Here is a 16,481-nt window from a genome sequence, read left to right as displayed (position 1 = left end):
TTGCATTTCCATTTTGTGTTAATTAAAAAAAAAAAAAAACTGTATTCAATTTAAAAATGTTAGAGGTAGAAGATAGAAAACACTGCTCTATAGGAGTGATACGATACAAAATATACAATATAGTGCAATTATACATTATACTGAGGAGGCTTTAACCCACACCGAAAAAGAAAGATTTAAGAGAAAAATAAATAATTAATACAACAAAATAAAGCAAATATAATTAAGAAGTGGTGGAAGAAATACTCAAAACCTTTACTCAAGTAAAAGTTCCAATACCACAGTTCCAAAATATTCCATTCCAAATAAAAGTCCTACCTCAAAATCCCACTTAAGTAAGGAAATATTAGCAGCAAAACATTATTCAAAGTAAAGGAAAAGTATTTGTTCTGCACTAAAATATCCCCTGTGACTGATATATATATGACCGTATATGTTGTTAACACTGATGAGCAACATTTTACCTACTACACTCAAATAATGTTTATACTTTATACATTAAACATTTATATTTTGCTCCAAATTAACCACAATACTTTAAATTTTAAAGTCATAACCTGAATTCAATTTATTCATATTCTTTAATGAGAGTCGTATAAAGGTTCTGAGCGATGTAACGTACTCTAACAATGAAGTGTAAGTTACATTATAGTCATGTGACGTCCAAGTAGGCGTGTCCAGTACAGGTTTTTGTGAAACAGGCAGGTGTCTTTCAGGATGCAGTCATGGCTTCTGGTCTTTGTGAGAATTGCTCGCGACTCCTCAAAGAAGTTGCTGCTTATTTAAGAAAAGTTTGCAGAGAGTTTCAACAAAAAATAAGGGACATTTTCAGAGAGCTGTCTCAGTGCACCTGCTTTAGGACTACACCTGAGAGGAATTTCCTGAGGAGGACGACTCAAGAGTTACACCTGCTGTATGGTAGGAACATTGTAGCCATGCATTATCTTTGTTTGTGGGGGAAAACACACCTTTATGCACATAACCTCTTTTTTAGTTAGGAGCCAAAGATTACCCAGTTAATATACTTTAGATCTGTCACTGATGTAGAATCTCTTATTTAATTATCTTAAGAAAACATTAATTATTCTGTTCTGTTGTTTAATGCATTAAAACGTCTGGCATTTTCACAAGTCATGTCTAAAATCAGAATAAAGTAAACAGTGTCCAGTGTCAGACTTATAAACTCTTGTGTGTGAGATTATTCACCTTTGTTTATCTGTTTTTTCTCTCAGATGATGAAACCCAACTGCTCAGTCAGGAAGGTCTGCAAACACTGAACAAACTTGCAGCCTCAGAAAGCACTGATCTACAAATGACTGCAGCCATGTATTATTTACATCTCAGTCATCACCGTGAGTAAAAAGAACAAACAGATTTTTATGTTGCTCCTGACAATCTGCATGATAGAAATGACTTGCAGATCAGTGGCACGTGCAGTAAAATGAGACCATTGTTTGCAACTCAGGTTCCTCATATCACTCACCACTAAGATAAACTCTAACGGGTACGACCAGTATCATGCAAATTTTTCAACTGTATTTTTGGCAGATAACGCCCATGCATGGGCTTCAGTGTCATTAGGGAGGAAAAATAAAATTATTTTATTTATAAATTCCTCATTACTGTAACATGTAGTTCAGTTTTCTTCTTTGTCAGATGTTTGTGGTGATAAGCTCAGTGCAGGTTGTGTCCTGTAGCTTGTGAATGGACGACCTCATATTTGTCTTAAAGGAGGTGGTTAAAAGATTCCTGTGTTTACTTGGTTGAGGTTAGCAGAATACAGGAGGATATCTCTTTTAGGACTTGAACTTATAACCAACTATCAGATATATTTTGTTGTATTAATTTTGGCATTAGCTAGTTAGACTGACATCTTATTTAGATTGTGTTCAACTTGTAGATCATTGTTTATTCTAAATAACAACAGGTAGGAAGGTGAACTGACTCATAGAACAGGTTTTTGTGTTACAGTGAAATCTCCCCTTCCAGAAGACTTCATGGAGCCAGTCATGGCTTTACTTTTATCAGCTGACCTGGACGTGCAAAAGACCATCTCCCTCGCCTTGGTCAACCTGTTAGTAAAGAACAATGGTAAGAGATAACATGAGGTATTTAAAATACTGTTCTGCAGGTAAAATCAACATTTTATGTAGATGGTCATAATTACTGTCCATAAAATCTGATTTCAGTGTGTAAAGAGTTGGTGATTGAAATGGGGATGCTGGTGCCCATACTGGAGTTGTTCCAGTCTGGTGATGCAACTGCTCAGTGTCACTCCTGTGCCTGCGTTGCCTTGCTGGCCTCCTCAGGTCTGTACAATCTGAGCTTTTAAAAAACTCTTTTAACATTTCTCACTAGAGAGACTAGAGAGTGATTTGTATTTAAAAAAGAATCTCAATTGAAGATATATAGAAAATGTAGCAGACAGTATATTTGTACATCTTATTGTTAATTCCATAAGCTATGTACTGTGTACAGGTTTATAGTAGACTTTGATAGTCTGAGTATTTGTTTCTGTTAAGATAGCAGTAACTGTACATGTACCTGTAATTCTGCACACTGTCACACATACTGTCTGTTGTACTGCAAGATACATGGGAGAAATTTGAAGGATTATACGGCAACACATGGTGGAGATGGTGACAAAGGAGAAATAGAGAAAATGAAATCTTTATATATTCCATGTGCTTTAAAAATGCCTCTCTGCATCGTGAACACTGTAGTCTTATTCATCCTGGTCTTACTTAAAGAACATACTGCAATTACAGGGGGTAAAAATAGATAGCATGCTTCCAGACAGTGAGTTCTATTTGTAGTATCCAAGAAAATAATATCGCGTGTGTATGACTGCAAGGAGACAACATAATGGTGTACTTCTGTACAGATCAGCTGAGAATGTGTGTGTGGATATTCCTCTTTCTTTTCACACAGAATCAAACAGAGATGCTATCATGGTGGATGGAATCATACCGCTGTTGGCTTTAGCAAAATCCTATGACCCACAGGTGCAACAGAACGCAACCTGGGCTCTGTTACACCTCACACAGTCAGGTGCTTTTTATGTCACTATTAACATATTTTTCATAAAACTGACAGAGCAGGCAGAAATCTTAAACCTCCTCCTGTTTTTTTCAGATTGGTCAACAAGGATCTTGTGTCAGGCAGGAGCTATCCCTGTGTTGGTTCTTCTGCTGCAGTCCTCAGATTCAGAGGTTCAGTTTTGCAGCTGCACTGCTCTGTGCAACATTGCTGCTATCCAGGAGTACCACCCAAAATTGTTGAGCATTGGGGGTCATTATTTGCTAAAGTCTCTTTTGACTCTCGTGTCTTCTTCTGTGCAAAAGGTAACTGTGAACTTAAGTGGGTGACAGCTGAAGTTGAAGGTAAACAATACATGACAATTATTTCTTTCCATTTTTAGAATTCAGCTCAAGCTTGCAGATGCCTGCAAACACTCTCAAAGAATGGTAATTACAAACAGTGATACCTGAAATCAACATCTTATAGGATGCAGACACTGTTTGTCAATCTTATGTGCAGTTCTGATCCAGGAGCAGCTGATGGACCTGGACTGTGTGTTGCCTCTGAAGGCTCTTCTGAAAACCTCTACTGCTGTGTGCACAGAGCCAGCTGTAACACTCCTGTCTGCACTGTCAGCACACCCACCAAACCATGTACGATTTCAACACAAAGCTGCATCACAGTAATGATGAAGTTGGTAATTGTCTGTGGCATTTTACAGCTGTGGAGTGGTTGATGACTTCTTTGATGGTTGGGACATTTTTCCCTCACTTTTATCTTGACATAAGGAAGGGCACATCACTATGTATCAGAAAAAGTGACAGCAGGTGTAAGGGAAATACTTCATTTCTGTGCTGTTATTCCAGGACGTCCTCGTGGGTGAAGGACTGTTGGATGAAGTTGGTCAGTTGCTTCATCATCACAGGTCCAACTCTGCTATAGTCACACACAGCTGTGTGATAATCACTAATCTGTGTAGCTCCAGCATGGGTCAGCAGGTACGCCACGGCTGCAAGCCACGATTTCATGTCACATGTCTGTAGTTAACATGTTAGTTGTGTGTGCACAGTGTGTCAGATGGATAAACACTTAAAAATGATGTTGAATCCCATCATTGTTATCTAGGCTTTGATGGAAAGTCTATGTTTATCTGGACTCCTCTGGGCCCTTCTGTCTCCTGCTCTGTCAGATGAGACTTTGCTGCATGTGACATCATGCATACATCACCTGATGACCTGGGGTGAGTGACGTGGAAATGAAGTACTGATAGTCCCCTGTATTATACAGTATCTTTTACATTCAACTTACTCATTAACATCCTGCTCTCTTACCATTTCTTACTGTTTCAGATCTACTGAGGTCTCACCTGTCAGTGACACTAACAGCACAACAAGTTTCAGGACTGGTGAAGCTTTCTGGACAAACACAAAATCCTCTGCTGTCATATAACTGTGCAGCCATCATGAGCAAACTAGAAATGACTGGTAATATAATGTGCAAGTATCAAATAATCACTTTTTGTTGTGTATTATTTAACATTTATTTCATATGTTTCCTGCTACTGTTCTTAGAGGAGATCATCAGCCTACTGAGACCTCACTACATCGCCATGGCAGAGTATCTGTTGGTATTTCTCAAAAATAAAGATGTTAAATTCCAGCATCTTGGCATCATTGCAATATTCAATCTCAAAAAAGGTTTGTATTTGTCATACATTTATTTATTCAAAAACTGAGGACACTACAGCTAGTAGATGTCTCTAAGCCTAAAATAGTCATCTGTTGTATGTCTGTAGTTACTAGCCTGCTTTGTGCTGCCTTCCTCTGCAGATGGAGACTTTTCATCTCTGTTGGCTAACAGTGAGCTGGAGGTCCAGCTCAGGAAGGTGCATGCGCAGACGGAGGAAACGAGACGGCTGCTGCAAATGATTCAGCCTCTTTCTCCATCCTCTGTTAACCCATGACTGTCTCAGAGAGATGTGTACAGTGTGGACTGTGTGAGGCATTTACATCCATACACTGTGTGGACAAACAGCATGTCACGTTTTAATGTGTTATTTTTTACTTCATTGTTTTCATCTTAATTACAGAGTGTTAACTGAAAAACAAGGCAGAGACGCAGCATAGTATCAACTTTAATCAAACATGGCATATTTTGACTTCTCAACAGGTTAACAAGTGATAGTTATAAGCAATACTTAAACTGTAAGATCAAATACTGATGATCAGATACATTTTGTTTTTATATGCTTTTATTATAATAAAGTCACTTAACCTCTACGTCTCAAACTTTGCTTTGTAAAGTGATTTGCGCAATATCAAACAAAGCAACTGTCAGTGCAATTAACGCTTTGTGCATCAAATTTTCTAGAACATCACCCACAAAAACCGAAGCAAAGTCTTTGGAAACTAAGTTCCTTAGCAGCTTTGAAATATGTGATTGCTATACTTCACAAAATCAAAGGGTAAGATAGGAATTTATGTAGGAAAAGAACTGTCACTAACACCCTAAACTCTTGTGTTCTTAGCACAAACAGCAACTTGAGCTATTCTAATTCCACAGTGACAAAACTGAGGAAGGAAAAGTGCTTATAGAGCAAGAAATATCAGGAATAAGCAAAAAGCATATGGCTAACATATGTTGTGATTGTTAGAATGGCTATTCCTAGTATTTCACAGAGGCAACACTCTCCATAACTGATATACAGCATTTGCCAGCAAGCTATTACCACTGTCTACATCTACTGTTTTTTTGGATAGTCATTATTAGTTCAGAAACCTGCTGTACTGAAGAAATTAATATCTAACTTGCCCAATATTTGTACCACTGGTTACACACACAAAAGTGACCAAATGCTGACGACCTCAGTGAGGCAAGGCTGTAATTTTACATGCTCTTTCAAGGTGCTGAGGGGCAGCAAACTGGCTGTACCGCAGGGATCCCCATCTTTCACAGAGGAATCGCAGCTCTCCAACAAAGTCTTTGAACTTCTGCCCACTTTTGCAGGTGCTCAGATGACCTCTAAAGAATGCACAACAACAGGGAGACAAAAAAGGGAAAAAGAAAATTTCAAATAAAATGTGTCAGAGCAGCTTTTAACTGTTAGATCTTTTCCTTAAAGAGGCAGCAACAGGGTAAACGCTTTCATCCACCAGCCTAAATACTCATCTGAGTTTCCAGACTGATGTGAGGCACCCTGTCTGCACGGATTTCAAAATGAATGAATGGTATTGATTGTGTGGTCTGTAGACACTGACATGCCTTTTTACGACTAATTAGGAGCAAACGTGGTGAATGATGAAGCATGTCAGTGAGTTTGTTTGACTTCAGTAAGTTGACTAGCTGGAGCTAAAGGTGGTCAGAATCTGGCTGTTCGTGCCTCACCTGCCCGTTGGTGGGTCTGGATTTCCTCCAGGCCAGTGAGCGTTCTGAGAGACCTGCGTTCTTTGAAGGCCACAACAGGTACCATATCCTCCTCGTTGTTCAGCCCCAGCTGTGAGGACTTTGTCCCCACTGGCAGCTTGACCACATCTTCTATAGTGCCATTGTTCACAGGCTGTGTGTTTTCCTTTGGTTGGGCTTCATTTGGCAAGATCCTAGCTGGTACAGATTTCTGTGTTGAAAAGGATTAACCAATTTAGTCAAGGATAGGCTGTGTGGCTTTTAGAAGTGGAGCTGGTAAGTTATTAGTTGAGGCTGGACGTGCGTCATAAGAACCCAGGGGCTATGTACTTTTTAGAAACTGAACAGTAAATCTCACCGTATCTGGAGAATCTGTCCTTCTGGTTCTCCGCATGATCTCCTCAAGTCGCTGGGAAAAAAAACAGCTTTCATTAAAACTCTGTCATAGAAAGCTTTGTGAGAGCACTCAGTCTCTTAAATATAGCAGGACTTGATATAATTGATTCATTTTTTTCCCAATTAGATTATTTTTCAATATATATTTTTAATAGTTTACAGTGAAGAGGCAGACAGGAAACATAGGGTGAGAGAGAGACATCAAATCATGGACATTTTGGTCACGTGGCATGAACTGTAAATATTTGGCCGGCAGAGCGCTACATTATTGATTTTGTTGAGGAGAGCTAATACATGGATATGTGTGATATAGTGACCTAATAAGTGGGAGGAAGAGATGTGTTTTGACACAAAGTACTAATTAGAATCTATTAATCCTCAGTATGTCTTTAACATACAGTTCTGTTCAAATTTGTATATTAGCCTCAGTAAGAGCCAAAACTATGGTAGATTAGAGCAGAGCTTGATATTTTTAGACATGTCTGAAACTACATAACTTTTGGAAATCCATCAATGACACTCTCAAGAATATGTGAAAAATCCATCTCCACTGCATTCTTTGGGGTAGCCTCGGGGGATGCTCATTTGAACTGGTCTCAGAACAATATTACAGCTTCCTGTTCGCTCCTTGAGCAGATAAATTGAATTTGTAATGTATTTATTTATGGTTGTTGCTGTTTGTCTGCCTTCTTGGTTTACCTGTGGTTTAATTTATGTAGAACTGTACATATATTTACTGTAGTCTGTTTTATTCTGTCCTATTTGTCTTGTAAGGGGTTGGGTGTGGGAAAACTAAAACGGAAAAATATTTGTTTGGCTATGTTGTATATACTTATCTTGTTACCTTTTTTCTTGCTTGGCGCTCTGCCTCTTCTTTCTGTGCGAGTATCTCTCGCTCTTTTTTCATCTGCTCTGCTTTCGCCCTCTCTCTGGCTTGCTCCTCCTCTCTCTGCATAAACACAGAACAGTTACAGAACATTTTGTGAGAATGAACATGAAAACAGAAAATAACTGGGAATAAAGCAAACTCAAAAGCATCCATCAGATGATGAAGCTGTGCAATTTAACCTCGTTGAGTGTTGGCAGAACAAATGTTTGCACTGCCCACCTGTTTCTGCAGTAGAGCGGCTTCCCTCATGGCCTGAGCTCGCTCCTCCTCAGCTCGTCTCTGCTCCTCTTCCTCCCTCCTCCTCTTCTCCTCTATCAGACGCTGAGCCTCGGCCTGCTGTCGCGCTCGCTCCTCTGACCTCCTGCGCTCCAGTTCTTCTCGACTCCGCCTGGACATGACATAAATTGTAAGCTGTAACAATAATAATGGCCTGCTACTGCAGTGTGTCTCCCTCATAGGTGGACATGCTTTTTTACCTTTCTGCCTCCTCTTTCTGCAGGCGCTCCTGCTCCTCTCTCTCCCGCTGTAGTCGGGCCTCTCTCCTCTTTTCAGCCAGGTTACGTGAGGCCTCCTCTGGGTCTGTGGTCCCAGCTGAGGGCCTGCTCACAACTTCAGGAGGCTGTGGGGCTGGACGAGGAGGCACATGTGAAGGACCTGAGGAGAAATAACATGAACTTTAACATATATCTGAAGCACATCAAATGCCACTTTAAATACTGTCACTTAAGCTATTGTTTCCGTAGCTTACTTCCATCTCCAGCTGTCCTGGTTATAGCCTCTGTCTCAGTGTTGGGCAGGTTCAAACAAGGAGTCTCTGGTGCATTTTTTTTATCCCTAATTTTCTCCTGCTGACCTTCAGCTGATGTCCTGGCAGGCCTTGAGTTACCGGGAGTGAGGGCAGAACTGCAAACAGCAACATCTTCCTCGGGGACTGATGGGAGCTCGAGCTGCAGCGGGGTGGAATGCCTGCTGATTGATCTTCGGGGAGTCCTTTAAGATCCAGCAGAACAAAGCTGATGTCCCACTTCATTCACATTACCATGACTATGTTGTGAATGTACAGTGGAGGCACTGGTTACGCTAACTTAACCTACCGTTCTGGTGAGGGGGAGGGGGTTCTGCTTTGTGCAACTGTGGCTGATTTCACACTGGTGTTGACAGCAGTTGATTTAATACTTGAGCCACTGTTTGAGTTCTTCTTGTTAGCCTCTTGCTGTCTTGCTGCTTTGATCTAAACAGAAAAAAAAGGAAAGAAAAAGATATCAGAGGTACTGTTTTACCTTATTACAAAAATACAGACAGCTGCGTGGCCCTGAAAATAATAAATCACATAAATACTATTATTTAGCAACACACATGTATGTGAAACTAAAGGAACAGCTAGATTTACCTGTGCCAGATTGATGCTTCTGTTGTTGGGACTGGGGGAGGCGGATGGCCTGTGGTGGACTGAACCAGAGTGGTGCTGGGGTTTGTGAAGGGTGGTGGTGGTGGTGGTGGTATTCATGGAGTGGAATGAAACTGCACGGCGACAAACATGGACAACTGAGCCAGTGTTTTCGTGCCATAATTATGGGACATTGGAGAAATATGCAAAAATGGTAGGAGCAGTGAAAAGGATGGAAATGTGAAACGACGTGTGTGCATCAACAGGGAGGAAAATGAGTAGCGTTAGTAACCAAAAGGGCCTGGAAAAGTTAGTTGTTGTAGCAAAACAGTTGTCGAAGTAGTGTCTTAAAAATGTACTACAAACCATTATCATTGCCATAATATTAATATTAAAGCAAAGGAGTACATTCTGTTATCATGGGGCAGAGTACCTTCTTCTCCTGACTGACAACCAGCACTCTTGCTCCTGGCCAGATAAGAGCAAGTGGGGGTAAGGAGGCGACTGACCAAGTTCTTCTCCCATGTTGTCAGTGGTAAGCGACGTGGAACTACCGTATTGATCAGTATAAAGTTTTAAGTGCAGCAAAAACACAAGATAAGGCACGCCAAGACTTGTTAAGATAATGTTACAAAGAAAACAGATACTGTTAAGAATGGTGTTATGAGTTTAGAAAGATTGTGTTAAAAGGAAAGGGAGAAAAGAAAGCATATTAATGTCCACTTACCATTCTTGGCGAGCTTCCTTCCTCTTGAGTTTTGACTGAGATTCTGTTGGGCCCTTTGGCTCTTCTCCAGCGTTCTGCGTACTGCGGATTCATACCGCTCCTTAATTCAGGAAAACAAGTTTCAGTGTTTGTGTTACTGAATCCAGACCTGTGGAAATCAATGGCCTCTCTAAAAATAAAAGTTGTTTTTTGATTTCCCACCATCAACAACACTCACTTTCTCCTCCTTCAGTCTCTGCTTGCGCTTCTCTTCCACGGCAGCACGCCTCCTCTCCTCTTTGAGCCTCTGCTCCAGGAGTTTCTTCTTGCGCTCCTGTAGTTGTCGTTCATAGTAACGCCTGGCCCGCTGCTCGCGCTCCAACCTGCTCAGTTCCCGAGAGGCTGAGGGGAAGAAAAATTGAACCAGTATAAATAGATTTATCAGTTATCTATGTTAATTCTTTTTAGAAATTGAGGACAGTGCATTAACAGTGTCATGTGAATTGTACCACTGTAGGAGCTCACGTACCGAGTAACTTCTGGTGCTCCTCTCTTCTTTCTCGAGCTGCTTTCAGCCTCTCATCAACATTTAGTCCATTAGCCACTAGAAAGCCAAAACAAGGGAGTGTGGAGAAGGTTTATGATTTATGACATGATCTGATATCCTAATAATATGACATCTGGCTGATAAAAGGAGTGAGTGTGACCCCAGGTAAACAGAGAGCTGTGTCAAACCTGCAGTGGCCCGTGGAGTAACTGTGTTGAAGATTTGAGCAGGCTTGTGGACAGGACAGGCTGCTTTCTTTGCCTGTGAATTTGGTTTGATGTAAGAGCCATTCTCTGTAAACGAGGAAGAAAAATCTACATCTTATTCAGTGACAAAAACAGCAACACCTCTGACCTCTTCATGGTTTTATTTTTCATAATCTGGCACTCAGTGTTAGTGAGATTTCCTACTATCTGTAAACATACATAGAATTTTGGCCCTGAATGCATCTTTTAGCACAACAAATGATATGAAGCAGCTGTTACATACAAACCAAAAAACAAATCAGAGTGAAAAATCTGTCCCAAATAGTAGCTGTTATGAACTGGGATGGCCTTAGGGTCAGCTACAAATGAAAGAGCCATTATAAACAGCCTGCGTATAAAAGGCAAAGAGAACATGCTAGCACCTGACCAGTCCTCATGAACATGACTAAAATGAGTGATTAAAAAGGTCAAGACATAGACACAAGACTGATGAGTAACTGTTTTAAATGCACAGGGAGAAAAATCACATGAATGTGAATGTATTCCTTTAGGGTTAACAACACCAGGATGTTGGTTCTTTCATGTATATTATGTAATCTGTGTTCACAGATGCTCCCTTCTTGTCTCAGGTTTATGGTAGCCACACTCGATATCTCAGAGTGAATGTATGATCTGTATATTCTACTCATGCGTCATCAATATGATCAGATGATCCTGTATTTGTGATCTACAGTCAGTCAGGCTTTGCTTAAAGGAAAGGCTTGTTTAGATCAGCTACAACACAAATCCCCCTTAAACGACAGCAAAATTCTACTAACCTCCCGCTCTTTCAAATCCGTTCCCCTTCTTCTGGCTCTCGATGGTACGTGTAGAAAGTGGTCCCTGCGATGGAGGGATGACACTCTGTTTCTTCTGCACAGCCATGCTAGGTATTGAGTCTGGAATACCAACGCTCTTACTCAAACCCCCCCCCTCCTTTCTCTCCTCCTTCTCCTCCTCCTCTTTTGAATTTCTATTTCAAGATGCCTTCGGGTTCTCACTTTCAGAGTGCACTGTGCAGGGAACTGCCTCCTGCATCAGCTGCTTGTCCATCTGTGCCTTACAAACCAATGGAGAGAGATGCAAGAAAACAAAGCATCCAGTTATTCCCCTGTCCAGTGGGCTGGAGATAATTTGAAGCAAGGCTATCCACAGAGGAAATTCACTCCAGTCTCCTTTAAGGTTAAGGAGGTCTGGAGAGATTCTGATCCTCAATGAGTCTCGTCTATAAAAAGGCTACTCCCCCTTTAAAGATGTCACCCTTGTGAGCTGCTCTGCTTTACTTTCACATAATATAGCTGTGTCACTTTAACTCCCCCACCACACTGCCTGCCTGCTACATGGAAGTGGCCAAAGGGATGCAGCGTTTCCTGGAGACAGAAAAAAAATGGAAGCAAAGCAAATGGAAGAGAGCCTACCCTCGTGAATAATTACCATGACAACAGTGGAATAATACTCAGTGACATACATTGCTTGGACATTAACTTGCTCTGATGCAGGCGCTGTCCTCAATAGATGTGTTTAAAGAGATTTTTCCCCCCATGATTCTTCCTTTGAATGAAATGGTCTGACCACTAGATGGAGGTCTTTCTTTCTGAAGTCAGCATTGCCCCTAAATGGCCACTGCTACATTCACATTAATCTATTTTTATATTCCCAACTTTAATGTTTTTATTAAGGGTCAAATGTGTAAATAACTTACCAGAATATAATCATCTCTTCCTCTGATCCTATATATAGTTATTAACTGGTCTGATGTTAACCACTCAGCCACATTCAGTTGTCCCACTGCCCTATTTTGACTGGTGCTCTGTATATCGTTCACCTTCAAATCCAGTTGAATGAAGGAGGCTTATTAGACATATGCTGAGATAAAGTCAGCATATAAAAGCACAGAAAGCAAAGCAAAGCAACACTACAGCTGTGCAAGTACAGGCAGGTTATTGACTAGAAACTGCTGCAAGGAAAGATACAAAACAAGGCCAGAATATGTTAACTATCTGAAGCATTAGAGTCCTTTTCTACCTTTGCTGTTCTTGAGCTCACAATTGCATCTCCTCTGCAGGACCTGTTCAGCCTCCCTTTGGGTGAGAAGTCCTTCACAAAAGCTGGTGCCCCACTTTCTGGTTTCCCTGGATCAACATTTTGCCAACAGCTTCTGCCCTGAATGGCTGCAATCAAAACTTAAATTCAAATCTATATTTTTAAAATATATTGTTTTTAAAGAAAAGTAAATATATTTTACTTCAATCCTAATAATATTTCCCTTTGTTTAAACACAATTATGTCAAATCACAACTTATACTTATGGGAAGTATTATTATAAGTACTATTCAGGACAATTACATGTGTTGTTCAGCTTTTTCCAAAAACACTGACCTCTATTTAATGGCAAATTCATCTGCTGATATAAAGTCCCCCTCAAAAACTTCATTGCCTAGAAAAGTAATTACTTACAGCCATAATACTGGCAACTTCCACACATTATCAGAAACTGCGAATAGCCTACATCAAAGGGTACCAGCTCAGTTTCATTAAACCACGTTTTTAATATTCAGACATGGAAAATTGCTTGATCTTTCACGTGCTGTTTTCTAGAGTGATTCTTTCCAATCAAATTAAAAATGACAGAAAACATAATCTTGGCCTATCTTTTCTCAAAACTTTCAAAACTGTGTATATATGAAATTTCTGTTGCCATCAATGCTAAAAAAAAAGAAAAAAAAAAGAAAAAAAGATGATGAAGATGACTCCAGCCTCTTCAGAAGAGCTTCCTCCCATGATCTTTACAGTATCACAAAATAATTTGCCATTGAAGCTTGGACAATCCCTAACAGAGACTTCAGCAGTATCGTAGCACAGAGATAGTAATTAATAATGTAGTTATACTTGTCACACGAACATTACGTTACTTTGCAGCAGGTGTGACTTTATGTGACAGTTAACTGGCAGAGAAAAGGCTGCTGTTATGTCGCAGGGACACTAGAGCTAGCTAAAAATAGAGCTAGCTAACTTAACTAGCTTTGTTAGCTCAGAGGATGTTAAGTACCGATTAATTCGTGTTGGTCCAATTTGAGTTAAACAGGTGAAGTAAGCTTGCTCTAACTACCTGCATATCAAAACGGCCATGACAGCTTTTCGGCCACCAGGTGGTGCTTTCATTCATTACTGTGGCGACAACAGGAAGCATATAAAGAGTAAGTATGGTGTTTAAATTAGCTTTATCTGGAAGTGCATTGCACTCACAAATACATGAATATATAAAATGGAGACTTTATCTCATAACAGTGACTTTCATATGTCATAATTATGACAAATCATTACGCGATAATGTAGACTAATAGGACAGGAAGTGGAACACTTCAGAACTTGCCCGAGGATCATCAGGTTTTTCAGATTTCTTAAGTATTACAGTGGTTCACTGATAGTTGTCAGCGCATCCAATAGTAAGTAGTAAAAAGGAACTGGTAATAGCTAATTCGGCTGACTTAATTTCCAAAATGTAAACAAATGTGGACTAAAAACGGGGCTCACATTGCAGCCCACAGTGTAACTCACTGAATCCGTGGTAACGTTTTTCTTTTGTGTATGCAACTGCCTAACATTGTCCATCCTAGTGGTATTGTATGAATGTCAGAGTAGACCCAGCTTCATAACTGAATGAGTGTTGTCATGGGAGGTTTGTGATGTACTGAAAAGAAAGTATATAGCACTGACATTGTTCTGACCCCCACAGAGCCCTGATTTTAATTTTATTTGTTCTCCAAGATACTTTACTTTTAGTACCTAAGACTACCTGACTTTGGTTTGTGCATTAAAGTAACATGGGATGCAATAGTTTTAATATGGCATTCATTTAAAACCACAGAACAAACAAACCAATTCCCTTTAAGTATGTCCCAAGGGTCACTTGAGGTCAGATCCACCTGGGCTGTACGTGCTTGCTGGCTAGTGCAACGTAAGCACCCCCTCCCCCGACACCAATAATAACAATGTCCTCTGGCTGTGTTTCAGGGACGAACCTTGCCAAACTCCCCCGTCCACGAGTCTGAAATGTGTCATAAGGATACACTACACCTTGGTCAGGTGGTGTGCCCACAGAGTCACTGGAGCACAAACAAGATGGTGATAACCGGCCTACAACCAACAGCCAAAAAGGCCCTTGGTCACTGGACCTACATGGGATAAGATTGCATGGTTGGTATCAAGTCATTCTGTGGTTCACCCTAGACGGCATTGTCAAAGGTGTCAATTTAAGGGCTCATGCATATTCATAAGTTTCACCTAAATATTCATCCAAAATACAGATAATTACGCTCTTTTGTATCGTACAGAGACAAGATGTTTGTGTTTTTAAGCTGATAGCTTGCACTGGAGTCTGCTCAACTCCACTGAGAGTCTCCCTGATGTGAAGGAGGATGGTACATTGTTGCATTTAATCAACTTAAATATGTTTTATTCTTTATCAGACCAGATAAGTCAACCGTGGCACATTCATCTGGTGGCTGATGTCAGCTTCAGAGTGTTTAAAGTTGCATTTGATGACAACATCTGTCAGAGAATGAGGTTAGTATATTAGACTACAGGGGGAACTGGTAACTTTGCACTAATGGTGACATGGTTAGCGGCAGTCCTGGAGGAACTAGGACATCTCCTCAACCCCTCTTAGCCGGTATTGAATCATGTAATTAAGGGCAGAATCCCTCAACAGAGAGGCCAGGTAGGTGTCACTGAGAGTATCACACACTTCCAGCTGAGCGGGCAGGAAAAGGATGCATCCGTCACAGCTCTAGGTAAAGACGAGGAAAAGTAGTTGCATAAAGTTAAGCCTGAATGTTTGTTTCATCTGTTGAATATTGGTTTATACTGTATATATGTATTCTTGCATGCAGCGTGTAATCATCTTCAGTGGGTAAAACATTAAGATATTTTCCTTGTGTGGTAACAATGATAACATGTTTTCCTGTTATTCCCTCTAAGCAAAATCCATTTCTTTTGTTGTGAACAGTGATACCTCCACATAATGAGGATGCCACATGCAACACTGACTGGACCGCTTAAATAATTTAGAGACTTGTTTCATCGGACACCAGCAACTTTAGACTTTGACGTATGGCTTACAGACTGGCTGTATGTGTAATTGATGAGATGATGAGTTGTACTTCAGCATTCAATAGGATTTGCGTTGAATAGGAGTTGCTAAAGCATGCCTCAACTCAGCAAAATAATACACCATAATCAGTGCTTTAACACCAACTTTTTTCAGTTTGTGGAGAAATGCATCGTCACTACATTTTACTTATTTGATCTTTATTAATTCAAGCAAATAACCGTGTGCAAAAGTATATCAACACTCACGTGATTCAAGACTCAAATCTGAATGAGTTTGCAACAAGGCATTGCAAATAGGACTTGACACCATTTGGCGATTCCATGACAAAAGACAGTGTGTCTGCACCAAGACCCAGTTTGGAGCAGCGACCTATTAAAGATTAAAAGGGAGCATTCTTCCAACTACGCTGGGCTGACATTTTGTTTACTTCCATGAAATTCTATCACTTGTGACACAGCAGTATATTGATTACTCATGCTCACATATTTTTTAAGTGATTCAAGAAGTTTTGTTATGATGTAACCTTTACGAAAAGATGCATTGTGTTATAGTCTTTTTCTGGACAAGACAGATTTCAGTTTGTGTCTTTATCGTGGCCATTTAGCATGCCAGGTTCTTTATTATTTCTGAAATACATAAACTGCAACATCTTGTACTTTGGAAATATTCACCACTTTAGTTAGGAAGACAGTTTTTTTTAGCTACATTAGGCAGAGTCACTAAATTGCACCATTACAGTTTGACAACTGGACTGATTTCACAGCCTACATGCAAA

General features: G+C 40.2%; 2 protein-coding genes and 1 long non-coding RNA gene across 5 annotated transcripts; 2 read left to right on the top strand and 1 right to left on the bottom strand.

The window, feature by feature from the left end:
• Positions 1 to 685: 685 nt before the first annotated feature.
• Positions 686 to 5,300, top strand: ankar (ankyrin and armadillo repeat containing). Its single transcript, XM_018703705.1, has 13 exons — positions 686 to 918; positions 1,233 to 1,352; positions 1,972 to 2,091; positions 2,190 to 2,309; positions 2,932 to 3,051; positions 3,136 to 3,344; positions 3,422 to 3,467; positions 3,541 to 3,674; positions 3,888 to 4,019; positions 4,147 to 4,261; positions 4,371 to 4,505; positions 4,593 to 4,718; positions 4,851 to 5,300. Exons 1-13 carry the CDS (start codon positions 726 to 728, stop codon positions 4,982 to 4,984), a joined length of 1,704 nt encoding a protein of 567 aa, XP_018559221.1. The 5' UTR covers positions 686 to 725; the 3' UTR covers positions 4,985 to 5,300.
• On the bottom strand, positions 5,140 to 12,043 carry map7a (microtubule-associated protein 7a). 3 transcript variants are annotated; one of them, XM_018703701.2, is made up of 15 exons: positions 11,373 to 12,043; positions 10,537 to 10,641; positions 10,331 to 10,405; positions 10,040 to 10,203; positions 9,823 to 9,922; positions 9,529 to 9,645; positions 9,099 to 9,253; positions 8,803 to 8,939; positions 8,457 to 8,698; positions 8,185 to 8,362; positions 7,928 to 8,096; positions 7,664 to 7,768; positions 6,782 to 6,832; positions 6,406 to 6,634; positions 5,140 to 6,042 (listed from the first exon to the last, which is right to left on the bottom strand). In XM_018703701.2, the coding sequence occupies exons 1-15, from the start codon at positions 11,476 to 11,478 to the stop codon at positions 6,032 to 6,034; spliced, it is 1,944 nt and encodes a 647-aa protein (XP_018559217.1). In that variant the 5' UTR covers positions 11,479 to 12,043; the 3' UTR covers positions 5,140 to 6,031. The 3 variants fall into 3 exon arrangements, with proteins under 3 accessions (XP_018559217.1, XP_018559218.1, XP_018559219.1); XM_018703702.2 differs by having other exon boundaries at positions 9,099 to 9,229; XM_018703703.1 differs by lacking the exon at positions 9,529 to 9,645 and having other exon boundaries at positions 9,099 to 9,229; positions 11,373 to 11,941.
• Positions 12,044 to 13,686: 1,643 nt separating this feature from the next.
• LOC127143638 (uncharacterized) lies at positions 13,687 to 15,127 on the top strand. The gene is made up of 3 exons (XR_007815210.1): positions 13,687 to 13,790; positions 14,608 to 14,790; positions 15,063 to 15,127. It is a non-coding gene; the product is annotated as an uncharacterized LOC127143638 (long non-coding RNA).
• Positions 15,128 to 16,481: the final 1,354 nt, after the last annotated feature.

Source organism: Lates calcarifer, linkage group LG19, assembly GCF_001640805.2.
Source record: "Lates calcarifer isolate ASB-BC8 linkage group LG19, TLL_Latcal_v3, whole genome shotgun sequence".
NCBI classification, from domain to species: domain Eukaryota; kingdom Metazoa; phylum Chordata; class Actinopteri; family Centropomidae; genus Lates; species Lates calcarifer.
Note: the sequence above shows the minus strand (reverse complement) of the source record. Positions and strands in the feature narration are given on the sequence as shown.

Coding starts and splice junctions, on each gene's coding strand:
- ankar (XM_018703705.1), top strand. CDS start 726: ATGGCTTCTGGTCTTTGTGAGAATTGCTCGCGACTCCTCAAAGAAGTT. Junction 2,310..2,931: donor TGCCTTGCTGGCCTCCTCAG/GTCTGTACAATC, acceptor CTTTTCACACAG/AATCAAACAGAGATGCTATC. Junction 3,345..3,421: donor TGTCTTCTTCTGTGCAAAAG/GTAACTGTGAAC, acceptor TTCCATTTTTAG/AATTCAGCTCAAGCTTGCAG.
- map7a (XM_018703701.2), bottom strand. CDS start 11,478: ATGGCTGTGCAGAAGAAACAGAGTGTCATCCCTCCATCGCAGGGACCA. Junction 10,406..10,536: donor TACTCCACGGGCCACTGCAG/GTTTGACACAGC, acceptor TTGGCTTTCTAG/TGGCTAATGGACTAAATGTT. Junction 8,097..8,184: donor CAGAAAGAGGAGGCAGAAAG/GTAAAAAAGCAT, acceptor TGTCATGTCCAG/GCGGAGTCGAGAAGAACTGG.